Source organism: Dendropsophus ebraccatus, chromosome 12, assembly GCF_027789765.1.
Source record: "Dendropsophus ebraccatus isolate aDenEbr1 chromosome 12, aDenEbr1.pat, whole genome shotgun sequence".
Taxonomy (NCBI): Eukaryota; Metazoa; Chordata; class Amphibia; order Anura; family Hylidae; genus Dendropsophus; species Dendropsophus ebraccatus.
The window spans coordinates 43,393,922-43,411,106 of NC_091465.1; the positions used below are offsets into that span (position 1 = coordinate 43,393,922).

Here is a 17,185-nt window from a genome sequence, read left to right on the forward strand (position 1 = left end):
GAGCTAAAATCTGCACGGTCATATCCACCAAATCAGCAGCAGATTCAATGTGTATGAATTTAGCCTTATAATATCCTATGGACAGATGCTTCCGTCTCCACTGTGGGTCCTTGGAGCTTCCTCCAGCTGACAACGGAAGTTTGGGTTGCCTTGGAAACTCCTACATTTAAAGGGTGTTTTGTGCATGAACCCTTTCAAATTTGAATACAGCTTGTTCACAAAACTTGGCGGTGGGTGGGATGTTTCCACGGCAACCTGATCTCATGGCGTCATCAATAGGTACGGTGAGTTTTTGTAGGCCCTATCTTTTGTTAGGTTTTGCAATAAAACTGAAAAACACCAAGAGGGTCAATACTTGCAAGGGACTGTATCCAAGCTGCTTAAAGGGACAGTGACGCATCATTTAGTAGGCTAAACCGAAAGAATAATATAATGAAGCTCTCTTTTTGTTCTTGTCACAGTCAGGCTTACAGAATCCGCCTCCCTTGTACAGATGTACGCTTCTGGAACGTGGAGCTACGTTTGTTTTGATGGTTTTGATGCTGCCAGAGCTAAAGCTGTATGTGGCCAGCTGGGATATTCCAGGTATAATATGTGCATATATAGTCTGGACAGAAATAAACATTACTGACCCCTAAAATCAAACAATCACCAGAAAAAAAAAACATTAGGCCGTGTTCTCATAGGTTTTTACACCCAGTTTTGAGCCTCAAAAACAGCAAAAAAAATCTGTTTGAATTTAGCCTTAGATTTTTTAGGAAAACCCTGGTAACAATACTAGCCCCGGGCCTGCCCTCTGTATTAGTGAGGTAAGCTTACACCAGAATGGTAAGAGTGGTGTTTGTACTACTGTAACTTTCGTTATTTTGGGTGTCAATATTGTGGAGCAGTCCTGTTTACTTGCTTTTTTGGTTCACCTGGCTCAGGCTTGCAGCTCAGTTGCAGTTTTGGAGTTACGTTTACACCCAAATTTCACTCCAAAACCACCATCCTTAATGGATGTATGCAGGAAAAAAGTGTTTGATGTACAGTCACGTCATTTTTTGAATTATTTCCACATGGAAACAACGTCAAGTTGCCAGGACATAGATTACCACATCCAAAACAAATGCTTCATACACAGCTCACTGCTTCCAAACCGAACATAAATGTTTTGGTCTTTGGGATTTTTTTTGTACTGAAGTACATAAGTTAGTTATACCACCCCACCCCCACCCCCCACCCCAAATTACACAATACTGCTTTAAAACAATAACCCAAAATTATTTAAATCTTTATTAACGATATACTGTATATTGTAAACGAAAATAATTTAAAACCATTGAATGGCTACAAAAACGAACAAACTAAAGGAGGAGACAGAATAAGATGCGGTGTGGTATACAGAGTAATATAATAATTTAAATGCCAAATTTTATTGTGTGTGTGTATGTGTGTGTGTGTGTGTGTGTGTGTGTGTATATATATATATATATATATATATATATATATAAATATATATATATATATATATATATATATATATATATATATATACAAATTGTTATAAACAAGTGATATGATGAAGCTGTGAAATATAGCAAAAGGAATAACAGCACCACCTAGTGGTCACAATTGTGTATGGCAATCACTACCTTTTATACTGGGTAGGGACTGGAAAGATAGGATAAGTAATTTGTACTGGCACCTAAAGCAGTGTCCAAAAGAAAAGGACCTGCTTCTGATGAAGTAAGCAAAATGTGCTGTTTCTGACCGGAGGAGGGTAAGATACTAGTGAGGTTTTTTGCAATCACTGCTTAATTGTGTGTATATGGCTGGTTACAGGCCCACAAAATAGGGCCAGTTTTCTGTGTGGGGATGTGAGCAGATCCTTGAAATTTTTTGGGCACTGCTTTGAGCACCACTACAATGTACATTGGTGCTTTTTGTTACTTTTCCTATTATTTCAGTCCCTACCTAGTGTAAAAGGTAGTGATTGCTATACACAATTGTGACCGCTAGGTGGTGCTGTTATTCCTTTCACTATATTTCACAGCATCATCACTTGTTTATAATAATGATATATAAAACTAATTTGAATTTGGCATTTTAATATATTACTTTGTATACCTCACAGGAACTAATTTTGTCTCCTTCTCTGGTTTATTTATTTATGTAGCCATTCCATGGTTTTAAATTATTTTAGTTTACAATATATATAATTAATAGAGTTAAAGAATTTTTGGATTAGAAAGCAGTATTGTGTAATATTATTTGGGGGGTATTGTTAGTAATTTCACATCAGTATTGGTAATTGTCAGGCCTCTTTTGGATTTCTATAATGAAGTGAGCTGCTGCCATCTAGTGATGATTGATAGAATAACATATTTTCTCCTCTATAGGGCAATCCATGCAGAATGCATAGAATATTATTTTGATTACTTAAAATTATTTACTTAACATTTCTCTATAGTTATCCCCTATTTCTTAAATATATGAGTTTGTCCATATCAAAGCACTGATACCCTTTTACCATACGGGACACACATAGACTGGGAACATTTTATTTAGACCAAATGCTGAAAATAAACCTTTTTTTTCCTTTTATTTCAGTGACCCTACATTCACCTTTGTAAGTGCAAGAGATCTAAAAGGGCCATTCAGTACCCTTCAGCTTGTTGACAATGGTATTCAGGTGAATCCTTTTACAGGGTGAGTAAATAAAATTACTATAAAATTAATACTTGGGGTCAGGGCCGTATTTACCACTAGGCATCAGTGGTCCAATGCAAGGGAAAGGAAACAACTTTTTTAAATATAATTTTTATTTTATTTTACTCTCCCACCTCCTGTTTAGAATTTCCAGTAAATCTAGTATTTTTACGAGGGGTGTGTGTGTGTGTGTGTATGGTGGTATTGGTCAGGTCTGGTATAGCAGTGTTATCCAGTCACAGTGTGGTGGTATTGGTCAGGTCTGGTGTGGCGGTGTTATTCAGTCACAGTATGGTGGTATTGGTCAGGACTGGTGTGGCAGTGTTATCCAGTCACAGTGTGGGGTTATTGGTCAGGTCTGGTTTGGCGGTGTTATCCAGTAACAGTATGGTGGTATTAGTCAGGTCTGGTATGGCGGTGTTATCCAGTAACAGTATGGCGGTATTGGTCAGGACTGGTGTGGTGGTGTTATCCAGTCACTGTATGGCGGTATTGTTCAGGCCTGGTGTGGCAGTGTTAAATGTAACGCCTGCAGCTATTTAGAAACTAGAAAATCATAATCATGAGAGAAGATGGGGCGTCTTCAGTTTTAGTGCCTTGGGCAGCAGCAGCTGTTAATGCGGGCCTGCTTGGGGTTGTCCAAGAAATATATATAACAATAGGCTGCTAGATTTATAAAATAACAACATACTCTCCTGTCTTATGCTTGCTTATGTCCAGCACCACCAATGATGTGTACTCTGCTCTCCTGAGGACGTCCCCAGGGCATTGTGCAGCCATTGGCCTCTGGGGAGTGTCCGCTTTAAGAATAGCTCCATTATTGTATCAGCTTTCACTATTTGTTAATGAAGGTCCTTGATTTATTTATTATGTACTTTATTTCTTCTACTTATATGCTATGTGTCTGCTTTTCAGGACTTGTTCATCTGGCAACGTTGTATCTCTGAAATGTATAAGTAAGTTTTTTTAAATTGGCATATGATTCATTATATGAAAGCCGCACATCAAAGACCATGTTCCAACAAGTAGACTGTTAGAAAATCTGATGGGCTGCAGGGGCATAACTACCACTGTAGCAACCATAGCAGCTGCTATGGGGCCCGCCGTATCAGGGGACTCGGTGCCCAGCTCCTGCTACACACTGGGCTCCCTGATCTGTCATCATTTGCAGCACCCGGTGGCCTCCCGGGTTCTCCAAATGTCCCCGTCAAGTGTAGTCATAACTTCAAAACTGCAAGTGCTCATCAGCACTTGACAGCTTAGTGGGGGAGGGGAGGGGGGAGAATATAGGCATTTTGAAACCCCAGCGATCTAATAAATCCTGGCATATGTGTCAATATATGCCTGAAGGCTTTCATCTGTTCTCATAGCAAATCGGAGACAAAAAAAAAAGAAAATTAAAACGCTGAAAGGTATTAGGTCTCTAAAATTATTTCTATAGTCTTATAGAAGATATAAACATAAAAATAAGTTTTTAAAGAGACACTTCAGGAAAACTGATATACTAAGTTTATTCCTGAGAGGACAGTGACCCCGGAATTCTCTGTGCATGAGGCAAGGATTCACAGCATAGCACTGAGAAGCCATGCACCATCCCTCCGGGCCCTGCACCTGGCATAACACACAGTATCACTTTCCTCTAGTGTTCCTGTACATGATGCCCTGCTTTCTGTGTTTTTGTACTAATCCCATTATATCAGGTTATAATAAGATTTTCAATAGTAAATTCTCTAAGTCTCATATCTTCCCCTTTGTCTCTTCAGCCTGTGGTGTTAATCACAATAAACAGCGAATCATTGGAGGACAGGACACCAGTATAGAGAGTTCTCCATGGCAGGTCAGCTTGCAGTACATGGGGCAACACTCCTGTGGAGGAAGTATTCTTACCCCCCGTATGATATTATGTGCAGCACATTGTTTCCAAGAGTAAGTCAATGGCCTTCATATACTGTAACATTACCATTAATATCACTCATTGTTGGATGTCGAGGTTTTGCATACAGATGATATAGAGTCTTGTCTACCATCCAGGAAACAGCAGCAGGTGGATAGATGGCGTGTTCAGGCTGGACGGTCCAGTCTTACCTACATCTTTGCTTCACAAGTCGATGAGATCTTCATTCACACCATGTACAGCCTAGATCTAAAGGCATATGACATTGCTATACTGAAACTCAAGAGTGATCTGAGCTTATCAGGTATTAAGACTGTATTATTACTATAAAAGTCATATTGAGGCCTATGTATCACGCCAATATGGATGTGCTCAAACATAATAACCCTCATTTATGACAGATACAACAGGCTGTGGTTGTCTTCTTCTTCTATCTTATTTATTTTGAAGCCGCTGCTGTTCATGTACTGGAAGCTTCCTGGTTAATACTAATGCTTTGTTGTCATCCATGCTGTTGCTCAGTGTAGATGGAGAATGGGATAAGTGAGTTATGTTTGTGGCATGGATGGCATTCTTCACATAGGCCTCATAACTCTGAGGTGTTTATAGATAAGACATTGATGGTGTTGACCTGTGCCTTCCTGCTGTAGTAGTCTGTATGTAACACTCCAGGCAGTGAGCAGGATATTATTGGATCATTCTTGTTGTCTACACACAATGCTATATGTCAGATTTTCAGCTCAATGCCATCTACCCAGAGATCAGTGTCCCCCAACCCGTGGCTCACCGACTGTTGCAAAACTACATTTCCCAACATATGCGGACAGTCAGACCTATTGTAATCCTTTTCTAATTGTAGTTGATGTCCCTCTTTATTTTCATTTATTACCCTTCTTTTACTTTTTGCATCCCAGATTCCATCCAACCCATCTGTCTTCCGGGCTTTGATATCAGCTTGCCGGATAATGCAGCACTGACGGTGACTGGCTGGGGCCACACTGTGGAAGGGGGCTGTAAGTTTCTATTAGATGTCATAATTAAGTGTTACATTTCTCTAAATTATATTCTTATTTTTTCCATAGATTTCCTTTCAATCATGTCTTGCCTGTTCATTAATTATTAGGACATGTTCACACTTCATACATTAACACCATGTGGCGTTTGGCATAGAATCTGCGCTGATTTCCACATCAAGAACCACACAGTCTCAGCTTTGAAAACCCCACTACCATTGACTTTAGCTACATTCTAAAGCTCTTATCAAAGTGTAACTGTCAGTTCAAGCAAGTTTGCACAAATTAATACTGCAGACGATTATAAAAAACTTTGTAATTGGTTTTATTAGGTAAAAGAGCTCGCTGCCCCCCCCTCACTTCTTATGTGTTCCAGAGAAGCAAAGTGAAGATGGGTTTGCTGTGTCCATTATAACGTATGGAGGGGGAGGATCTGAGGGAGATGAGTGAGGAGAGAGAGGAGAAAACCAGCCCTGCAGTTAGCAGTATAGGAGCCAGCACAGCACAACATTTAGCAATCTTACCTAACCAAGTTCCCAGACCAGCACTGAGCCGTCTGACCCATGAATCCAATATTTTCTGTGGCCAGACAGTCCACACAGCATTGTCTATTCACTTTGGTTCTCTTCTCTTCCTGCTCATTCATCCCCCTTGGCCCCTCCCCTATCCATATGCTAAAGTGGACACGGCAAACTCCTGTTCATGCTGCTTTTTTGTACAGTAGACGACTTTGCCTTGATAAAGAACTAATAAGAATTTAGGGGGGAGGGTACAGAAAGAAGCTCTTTTGCCTATTAAAACCTATTACAGAGTTTCTTAAAATTGCTTGCACTATTGATTTCTGCAAAAAAAAAAAAATTAAATGATAGTTACACTTTAAACTCACTCTTGTGATGATTAGGCCCCTAGTCACATGCACATAAAGGGAACCTGTCATTATGCTTTTCAAACCTGTCATCGAATCATTAGGGCGGTCCCGGGTGGCTTTCTAACACCAACCACCAAGAGCCTTGATAGATCTCTCCCTGTTAGGTTATAGGAACAGATGTATCAATCAAGGCTGGTGGGGCAAGTATTTCCATATTTTTTTTGTTTGTTTTCAAATTCAATATCTATATTTAAAAGGAGCCTGTCTTTAAAGATGCCTGAACCACAAGTCATTGGGTAGTCCCCAGCAGCTTCTCCCCCACCCACCTAGACTGACAATAAGAGATCTATCATTCATGGCCGTTGGGCAGGGAGAAGCCATTGGAGCAGCTTGATGGCTAGGGATTCCGGATGACACTAAGCCTAATAATAAGCTGACATACACGTCTCCCATTAAGAACAGCTCTAGCAAAGTGGCTGCCTATATAACTTTGTGCAAAAAATCTAATAAATAAAATCCCTACTTCTGCCATGCATGATATTCAAAACTTTTTTTTATATAGTCACTGCGTGAACATAGACAAACCAGTAAAAACATACCAGAACTAGTATACAGCAGCCTTTTACAAAAATACCCCGAGCATGCAGTGTGGCCTCAATCTATTTGTCTTATTGCATGGATGTATATTTTTTGTTTTTACCTCTCATCAGTGTCTTATTCTTCTCCTCTTTGCCTGTTACAGCTTCCTTGGCCTCCACACTTCAGAGAGTCTTTATTAACTTAATATCTAACAGTGCATGCAACGCAGAATACTTTGGTCAAGTTCAAGATTCCATGATATGTGCTGGTCGACTCTCGGGTGGTGCTGACACTTGCCAGGTACCTCTATAATATACATTTTTTTTTTACACTATTGTTTGCACCTTGTACAGAAAGGCTGAAAATAATCTTCTTTTTTTTTTTTTAGGGTGACAGTGGAGGCCCTTTAGTGTACATGGGTTATACGAGCTGGGAACAAGTTGGTATTGTAAGCTGGGGAGATGGCTGTGGACGGCCTGGAAAAGTTGGAGTATACACTGAAGTCTCTGCCTTTTTATCATGGATATACGGAGTCATGCGGGTAATGCCTTCTGCTGCCATTTTGCTTGCTTTCAATATATAGTTTTATAAAGAAATTAGATCTGGTACTTGTACTCTTTGTTCCCTACAATGACTTTACAGCTAAGGCTATGTGCACAGTCTCTCTTTTTGTTATGTCTGTAAAATGGCGATATTTTCCTACTGACTATAGAAAAAAATCACATAGTGCCCACACATAATAACTTTATAGTTGTAGTTGGTAAGGCTGCGACATTGTGTCAGGACTCATCCAGTTACATGCAAATACATAGCTGTATCTTGGTATATAAATTGAGAAGTATTTTGGGTCAGAAATATGTCCTAAATTAAAAAAATAAATAGATATATTTTACAGCTGAAATTTTTTTTTATATTTTTGTGAACATATTTGTTACCAATGTTTTTTTATTTTTTGAGTCATAAAGTATAGTACAAAAAATGTAATATACACATGGCCTCTTTCCAAAACCTGCTAGGAACTCTATTTTTTGTATTAATGGGAATCACCTTAAGGCTATGTTCACACAACGTCCGATTTTCATATTTAAAATAACGTCCGTTTTTGCCGAGTCTTAACTGACTGCAATGCATTGAAGTCAATGGGAAGACAGACGTCCAATGCACGCAGGGTATTGAATAAAGGACTTTTTTCCCGCGGGTGTCAAATAATGGATATGATCATTATTTTCGGACGTCTTTTGCAAACAGCGGACGTTTTTTATTTGTAGTTCACACACAGTTTTCCTTTTGTCACCGTTCTGTCTCTGTTTTTACTATTAAATTCAACACAGTTGTCAAAAAATGTTGGTTGTTCCCAGGGGCGGACACAGACTGCTGAGGGCCCCTGTGCAAAAAAACATGCTAGGGCCCCCCATAACCTAACCATATCCATAAATTTCTCCCCAATATAACTGATTACAGTGCAGTTACATCGATTGACTCAAAGTAGATGTCTAATTTGATGAGATGAGTTTTTTCATTTTTGTCTCCCTCCTTTTGTTGGGGAGGAGTACGTAAGTCTCCCATTAGGTACAGTATACAGTACAGATCTCCCCCAGTTAAAAAAAAAAAAAAACCTGTGTGAAAAGCCGCCAGATCTGAAGATAAGCAGGATGGTGCTGAGTTCTGTGGCAGAAAGATAGGTGACACTGGCCCCTGCACACAGAAGAATAATGCACAGCACAGACATCAGAGAAGAGATCAGTCAGCAGAGAATTATCCAGGGGGATCTGATGTCTGTTATGTACTGCAATATGAGCGGGCCCCTCCCCCACCCAGCCCCTGTGCAGCTGAATCAGCTGCCCATGTAATATGTCCACGACTGGTTGTTCCCATTCCCAGTCAGGTATGTGTAGGGCTTAGTGCAAGTATAAAAGTATGGGAAGTTTATAAAATGGTTTATAAATGAAAAACACACCAGTAATCCACAGAAAGAAATCTCATTGCAATATGCCATGCAAATAGAAAATGCACAACAAAGACAAGATTCGGTGAAGCACTGTAGGAGATCAGCTAACTGGATTTACATCTAGAAAGCCAAATATAAGCCCTAACACTTAAACATAGAATAAAACAAGGTTACAATGGGCTAGAGAAGAGTGATTATGGAGAATGGAGGATTGGATGAAAGTGATATTCACTGATCAATCACCAATCCAAGAAAAATCTGCTGGAACTCTTATGCCACTCAATTGAAACTTAAAAACATGTGGTGATGACATGTGAAAACAATTTTATTTCCCTAGTTATCTATGATGATGATTAAAGAGTACCTGTCCCGAAAAATAAATTCTGACATGTCATCAGGAGATATATGGACAGGAAGAGGATGCGGCAGCCGTGCCATTAACCCCCTCTGCCATATCTCCGTTACAGCTGAGTCCATCAATGGAAGTCTATGAGACTACCTAGACAGACAGAGCAGGTGGACAAGGAGTGGATCGCACTGCTGCCGTGCTCTTTCCCTGGCTGTGTCTTTTCATCACAGCGGGTCTCAATAACTTTTGAGATGTCTTACTTTTTGTGACAGGTACTCTAAAAGGACTTGAGTCAATGCATTGGTGTATGTAGATTTCTTTTTCCAAAGGAAATGGGTTACTGTGCCTTTACTGTTTGCCGTTATATTACAACCTTAAAGGGGGTGTACATCCACTGGTGACCCCATTACTTTTTAAAGGGGTTGTATACACAGTAAGGCTATGTTCCCACTGCAGGATTTTGGCGAGAAAAGACGAGTATTGATAAAAACAGCCGCAAACAATAATCATGATCATTATTTGCAGTCATCATTAATAATAGATAGTCAACTTTTCACACTAAAATCCTGTAGTGGGAACATGTACCTAAAATGTATTTTATTCAGAATGATTATTTGTTTTAGAATTAAAAATGGTTTGATTAATATGAATGGATGCCACATATTTATAGATATCTCTTTTTCTTTTTTTTTTTTTAGACGGAATTATAGTCCATTTAGCATCTCTCTTGAACCTGTCCTATTTATTACTTCTACCTCCTACGGACCTGGTGACGTCTACGGGTCAAAGACATGATATGACTACCAAGTTGGTCTCTCCGAGACAGGCCTTCATACCCAGCCCTATTCTCTGCAGGTCCAGAGTATGTGGATTCTAAAAACACTGGACTGCATCATCATCGTCAATCTCCTTGTAGTAGACCTCCATTACAATTCTCGCTCTTTGCAGGCTGGGTATTGCAATAATGCACATGGAATCATTGTATTGTTATATGCTTCATTATAAGTGTGTATGTATCATATAGATGTCCTCTCCGGCTACTACAGTGGCAGTAAATGATGTGCCTTAGCTTACATTTTGGACCATTGCCCTTCCCCGTGATACTGTGACCTATATTGTTTTTATTTTTGTTGTGTTACACTCTTTCCTCTTTGTATTAATATGAAATCCATGGTGAGTTCATCAGAACTCTGTATTTTAACTCATGTTACCCCACAGTGGGGTCACTGGAGGTTTACTATTTAGAGATGCATTGTGGCACCTTACAAAGCACTCCCTTTTTATCATATAGGAAAATGACTGTATTCTACAGGTGTTTTCTATACTATAGAGCACCAGAGAAGCAGTGGAAATCTTAGCCACGCTTGTATATTTCAGCACACTGTTTATACTACTTTTGTTCCATCAATTTATGTACATAATGTATTTAGAAACCTGGTGAACTGTATATATAATATTTTTAGCGCCACTTAAATGTTGTAAATAACTTTTATGTGTGTTCAATAAAATGTTTGACCATTTAACTGAGCTCATAATTCAGGACTGCATTCTGGGGACAGAACATTGAGTCATTCCCATCCTATACAGTAATGAATCTCTAGGATATGCCATCACTTTATGATTGGTGCCCTATATGTTGTGGATTTGCTGCAAGATTTTGCTGTGTATTGAATTGCATAGTAAAAATTAACTCTGATGATCTATGAGCCCAACAGATAATGTGACCCTTGAAAGTAATTCATTTTGTTAGCTCCACATACAGAGAAACACACCACCAAAGTTGGTCTATAAACCAGGATCAATGTGAGTAGAGTATGTACTTTTCTTCAAAACTTCAGGGTTGGTGAATTAAAGGGAACCATTCACCCCGTGGCCCCAGGCAGAAACTGACATACAGTGACATAAAGGCCAATATACTTACCACATCGCTCCCGGTCCCGTCCCGGATCCTGTTGTTGACACGGAGAAATCGCCGATTCTTCTTCTCCCGCCCATTATGGTAATGAGCCGAGATGAGTCCCAACGTTCATAGGAAACGACGGACGAGTCCAACTTATTCATGAGGTCCTCTTCTCGTCGCCGCCCATCCATGCCTCCTGGAACTTGATTGACGTCTTCAGTCTTCTGACGAATTCCCGCGCAGGCGCCGTTGCGATGGTATCGTAACCTCTTCTGCGCCTGCGCTGTAAACAGGATACGTGCTCGGGACAATCGGTGCATGCGCAGTAAACAGTGAAGCTGCGGAGCGGCTTCAATTGTGAACTGCGCATGCGCTGAAAACGACCGTCACGGCGCCTGCGCGGGATCCGGCGAGAAGAAAGAAGACGAGGAGGAAGAAGACCCGGCGTCAATCAAGTGTCGGAGGCGGGGAGAAGGCTGGACTTCGGGCCCGGCGGCGCTCATTACCATAATGGGCGCGAGAAGAAGAATCAGAGATTTCTCTGTGTCAACAACGGGATCCGGGACGGGATCGGGAGCAATGTGGTAAGTATATTGACCTTTATGTAACTGTATGTCAGTTTATGCCTGGGGCCACAGGGTGAATGGTTCCCTTTAAAGGGAGACCAACAGCAGGTTAGAAGTAGAGATGAGCAAATTTACAGTACAAACAAAGTGAATCGAAGCTTCTTTTGAAGTCTATGCCGCTCCAAGCTGCTCCACCCTGGGTGCCTGAAAAAGCTGGATCTAGTCCTGGGAAACTTCTCCCAGGACTGGATCCAGCTTTTTTCCGGCACCCGGAGCGGAGCAGCATGGACTTCAAAGGCAGCAGGCTGATAAGCAGATTTCTGAGCTAACGAAATAATTTGCTTCGTTTGTACTGTAAATTTGCTCATCTCCAGTAAGAAGCATCTAACCTGCTGATACTGTATGTCTCTATACCTCATGGGGTGCGGAGGGTCAAGGCAATTTTATTACCTTAATACTTGGCACTATTTTTTCAAAATTTGTAGTTTATTCCCTGTGCAAATTAGGCAGTTAAGCACACCTGCCCTGGGGACAGGGCTACTATCCTCAGTGTACAGATCCACCCCAGCCGGCCTGCCCATTCTAATAAGTATTCATCCACCTACAGTATCTGCAGTATCTGCCGCCCCAATATTCATTGGCAAACTGTAGGCAGCTGTTGAGTGCTGGGCACAGAGCGACTGTGTTTCCTGAAAATGCCCATTGCCGCATTGCATACATCCGGTCCTGTCTCAACCTCCACCAATCCTCCAGACTCGGACAAATCAGATGGGGTCCCCAGTATCATGCATTCGCTGGTCTGTAAAGGCTTGCCATCAGAACTCTACAGCATTGTGTGTAACAAAAAAAAGGAACGATAGATGATTACTGAAGTATCAAAGTATCATCAAGATTAATCAACAATATAATCCTTCTGTGTTAATCCAGAGTAAAACAAAGAAAACCTATGACGAAGATGCCATCTGCCCATTGTTAGGGGAAAATTCTTAGGAGAATCAGAATAAATGACCCATCTCCAGAAATCTAGTAACAAAAACTTGTAATATTTAACATGATATGAGAAGACTCCCACAAAACATTATATAATATGTCATACTGGTCCCCCATGGCTCCTGTTGCAGTTCTCTGGTGCTTTTCTGGGACAAGATGTTGGAACAGGACTTCACTGCTCAGCCGATCGCTGAAGAACTGCCTTGGGCAGGGGGTGGTAACAGAAATTTGAGTGGAGAATAGGGAAAATTCTCTCCCTTCTGGTCCCTGGTGGAAACATTCTGGTGTTGAGAGGATTCCCCTTAGTTGGACCTCCACCAATCCGATACTGATAGGCCTTTCCTTTAAGGGCACTGTCCTATGCTGTTTCTTCTTTTTATCTGGCTCTGTTTTTGTGAAGGTCTTGTACAGATAAAAACGTTATTTATTAGTGATAGCGTCTCTTTTACCACATGACCTTGTTCTAACGCCTCAGCAGTACCGTAATACTGACTCATGTGGGAATGACAAAATGACAACTACTTGTATTAAAGAATACGTTTTATTACATTCATCCAGAAAGCAGGAACAGTGCCCAGGCAGCAACTGCAGTGGGGACTGGCAGTCATGTTATTTGGTGCCAGCATTTAATAATAGATGGTGGAGGCTGAGAAGGGCCGGAAGAGAACTTGTCATTATATGGAGAAATAAGTCAGAGAAGTCAGGACATATTGCAGGGTAAGCAGAGGACGGGGCAGGATGGGCTGCAGGCAGGCATCCTCAGCTGTAAATGGTTTAAAAACATCAAGTATTTCTACATTCATGAAACTTGGGCATTTATATGTATAATATAGTTCTATAGAAATAAACTTATATATGTACATTCACTGACAGTCAATGGCAGTGATACTTTGTTGTCAGCCCCCACCCCATGCATAGAAAAAAGTTAAATATTTCCCTCCTCGCCACAAACACCTGCTCAACTTTTTGCTTGAAAAAGACAAAAAGGATCATCTAAGGGCATTGTTACTGTCTCACAGCAACACATTGATGAATTACATGGTGCTATACATAGGCATTTACAGTACCTAAACTAAGGCATAGGAGGAGGCAACGTAACAACTGTGCAGTGCAAGAGAATAACATATGTAGTGGATAAAGTAATAAACCTCATTCTGCAGGAAGTTCTCCACTTGGGAAATGATCCTGCAATACCAGAGCACCGTGCTCAAACGCCACAGTCCATTTCTGTCCATGAAGAGTGCAAACATCATGCTTTGGGTTTAGCTTTGGCTTCCTGCTTTGAGGCATTATCTGTGTTGTCATTGACTGAAGAACTAACAAGGCAGTCTTTCCTGAGAATGAAGAAGAGGGAAACACGAGAATATAAACCTGTCAATCACTCCAATCGGTTGCTTACATTAGGTCATGCCACAAATGTCCTGCTACCCTATGTACAGGTACTTCAGATGGCAAATCATAGCTTGCACATCATTAACCCCTTCATGACCAAGGTCATTGGTGCCAGAATGTCCGGCTCAAAGTAACGCAGTGTTCCTCCCCGCCTTCTAAGGGCCATAACGCTTTTATTTTTCCACCTACAGGGCTGGTTGAGGTGTAATTTACTGTAAAACATGCAATCATTAGATTGCATGTACTGAGCTATGCCATAGCATAGCATAGATCAGTCTTATCGGCCATCTGTGCATAGAGCCCGTCTGAGAGCAGACCCTATGGACAGAACGGCGTTCTGACAGGACAGAGGTAAGTCACTAACCCCCGCCTATCGGTACAAGCAATCGGGACCCCCGATCAGTCAGTGACAGGTGCTTGTCCTGTCACTGATTACCTTAAACGCCACGATCGCTATAGATCACAACATTAAAGGGGTTAATGACAGGCAGCTGCGGGATCACAGCTGCCTGTCATTATCTCTAGCCCCGGACACACTGATGTGTGCGAGGCCACTTTCACTGTAGCAGTCCCGCACACATCACTTTCAGGAACATATATATACGTACTGTGGACGTGAAGGAGTTAAACCTATTACTTTTGTTACTGCACCCACTGGCATAATGGGTCTAGGAACCCGCCAAATACCCTGAAGACTTTTAAAAATTACAGTCAATTTATTCAATAACTCAACTCATTACACAATAACTGACTCTGCTGCCATCTGATGCCCAGTTTTGGCTTTGTGACAGAACTTTGCCGACTGTCCAACTTTGATAGAACATTTTGCTACGTAGACTGTAAAGCATTGTGAGAAGTAAACCTAAACTCCAAGTTTTTTGCACATTACAAACTTAGACCACAGTGTTCAAAATTTCTTTTGCAACAGGAACTCACTTTTTGTCACGATTTTTCTTTAAAATGAAGCTGATTGTCTTCTTTATGATAAGTATTAATATAAGAAGCCCAATGACTCCACCAACGACAGACACAATAATCAGGGTCAACGTGTTATCCACAACCTCAACTGTGGAGAAAAATAGTATAAGCACATGGAACAAAAACGTATAAAAAAGGTATAAGCAAAGGGCAACAACACTATAAGCAAATCTGACACCTACTGCTCTAAACCCATCAAGACTAGAGAAGGGTCAAAGTATGTATTTTTTTTTCTTTTCTTTTTCCTCTTTTAACGTAGAAAAACAGGCTTTTTTTCAAAAAATTTTTATGATGGTAATTTAATTCCTGCACAGGGCATTCAAAAAAAGTGGAAAAAGAAGAAAGTGGGCAACTCCTTTAAATTTAATTTATTTTACTAGAATGAACAATTATGAATAGATAGCAAGTCAGTGACACTCACATTTGTCCACCACTGTAAGGTAGACCGTAGCGTTGCTTTTAGCGTCCTTCTCCTTTTTATTTTTTACAATACAGGTGTACCGCCCCGCATCATCAAATTCCACATCCCTGAGGACTAATGTTAAATTATAATCCTTAGTGTTATTGCTAGGAACAAGTGTTATTCGATCATGCCGATAACTTTTATTTGGAATATCCACGGGTTTAGGCAAGGATTTCTTGTTCTTTAGTGTACCGTGATAAAGCTGGTAATCAGAAAGAGAAAAAAAGAACATTAGATGAAAAGAACGCACATGAAAAGCACAGTGATCTTGGCAGATGGCTGCAGGCAGCATGTTATAGAGTAGAATGACCTGAGCAGATCGATATATAGTTTTATGGGAAAATATTCTGTTCTGTTCTATTCTAAACTTTTGTGGGTGGTCCTAATTTGTGATTGACAGCCTGCCATTAGTAGTCATATAAAGTTATTTGTTAATCACAAAATAATACTACCCTCTATGCCTAGAATGAAAAGATGTTAAGATGACTAAGTCTCTAGTAGAGATGAGCAAACATGCTGGTTCTAACTCACTGTTCGCTCGAGTATTGGGGTACTTTAAAGTACTCTATGCTCCAACTAATACCCTGTGGTGCTCGATTAAAATCGATAGTCTGCTTCCTGCATGTTTGGTGGCTTTAATTAGCCTATAAAGATGCTGGAAGATCCTGGTACGCAGTAGCCATGTTGGTTGCTGGCACAGCAGTGATTGGTCGGCTGCATCAGGTGATCTGGGTGTTTATAGACCCAGGTCTCTAGATGCTCAATTAACTTGCAGTCTGTTAGCTGACAGGGAGAGCTGCTGGAGCAAGGACAGACATAGTGTAAGCTTAGTGTGGTTAGGCAGACAGGGGAATAGGTTCACCAAACGCCCAACAGCTCTTTTGAGGACTAGTAGTCTGTCAGTCAGTAGGCTAATTCCATACAACATACCAGTATTGTACAAAATACTATACTGGTATATAGCTAGTAATGGTCAGTTATATCCACTATTATCCAAAAGTCCCCTTTAGGACTAGAAAAGACAAAAAAAATAAAAAAATCATCTGCCATACATTTTATATAGTACGTGTTATCCAGTCTAACCAGTGTTCTAGTGCGGCAGGAGAGAGGCGGGGTCCAGTGATGATGAGAGTTGTCGGTCACTGAAGTGGTTGTTAGATCAGGAAGTAAGGCGGATGAATTGGGTGAGGAATGGATCTAGAAAAGGACCACTGAGCATCTTCCTCTTCCTCCTCCTCCTCTATATGAGTCTCAAATTTTTATGGGGGTCACCATCAGGCTCTCAACCACTATTTTTACGGACAGTCACTACCTGCCACTCACTCACAATTTTTAACAGGCTTTTACTCACAATTAGGAGGATCACTACCAGGCTCTCAGCCACAATTTTTACAGGGGTCACCACCTGGCTTTCGACCACAATATTTATGGGGTCACCATCTGGCTCTCCCCCAAATTTTTTACAGGTTTCACCACAAGGCTCTTGACCACAATTTTGGCAGGGGTCACAACCTGGCTCCAGACCACAATTTTTACAGAGATCACAACCTGGCT

At 40.8% G+C, this 17,185-nt stretch overlaps 2 protein-coding genes across 3 annotated transcripts in view; one reads left to right on the forward strand and one right to left on the reverse strand.

The window, feature by feature from the left end:
• The window catches only part of LOC138768702 (transmembrane protease serine 4-like), a 42,581-nt gene extending 31,716 nt beyond the window's left edge, over positions 1-10,865 (forward strand). The window contains exons 5-13 of the mRNA XM_069946655.1: positions 462-585; positions 2,593-2,691; positions 3,607-3,647; positions 4,455-4,617; positions 4,723-4,889; positions 5,500-5,598; positions 7,209-7,345; positions 7,434-7,586; positions 10,041-10,865. Coding sequence (XP_069802756.1) covers positions 462-585; positions 2,593-2,691; positions 3,607-3,647; positions 4,455-4,617; positions 4,723-4,889; positions 5,500-5,598; positions 7,209-7,345; positions 7,434-7,586; positions 10,041-10,052 — 995 coding nt within the window. The 3' untranslated portion in view covers positions 10,053-10,865. The remainder of the gene's footprint in view (positions 1-461; positions 586-2,592; positions 2,692-3,606; positions 3,648-4,454; positions 4,618-4,722; positions 4,890-5,499; positions 5,599-7,208; positions 7,346-7,433; positions 7,587-10,040) is intronic.
• A 1,331-nt stretch (positions 10,866-12,196) lies between these two features.
• The window catches only part of SCN4B (sodium voltage-gated channel beta subunit 4), a 50,207-nt gene continuing 45,218 nt past the window's right edge, over positions 12,197-17,185 (reverse strand). For both annotated transcript variants that reach the window (XM_069947065.1, XM_069947066.1), the window contains exons 4-6: positions 15,590-15,833; positions 15,127-15,256; positions 12,197-14,132 (exon numbers count right to left, since the gene is read on the reverse strand). In XM_069947065.1, the coding sequence (XP_069803166.1) occupies positions 14,048-14,132; positions 15,127-15,256; positions 15,590-15,833 (459 nt within the window). In that variant the 3' untranslated portion in view covers positions 12,197-14,047. The remainder of the gene's footprint in view (positions 14,133-15,126; positions 15,257-15,589; positions 15,834-17,185) is intronic.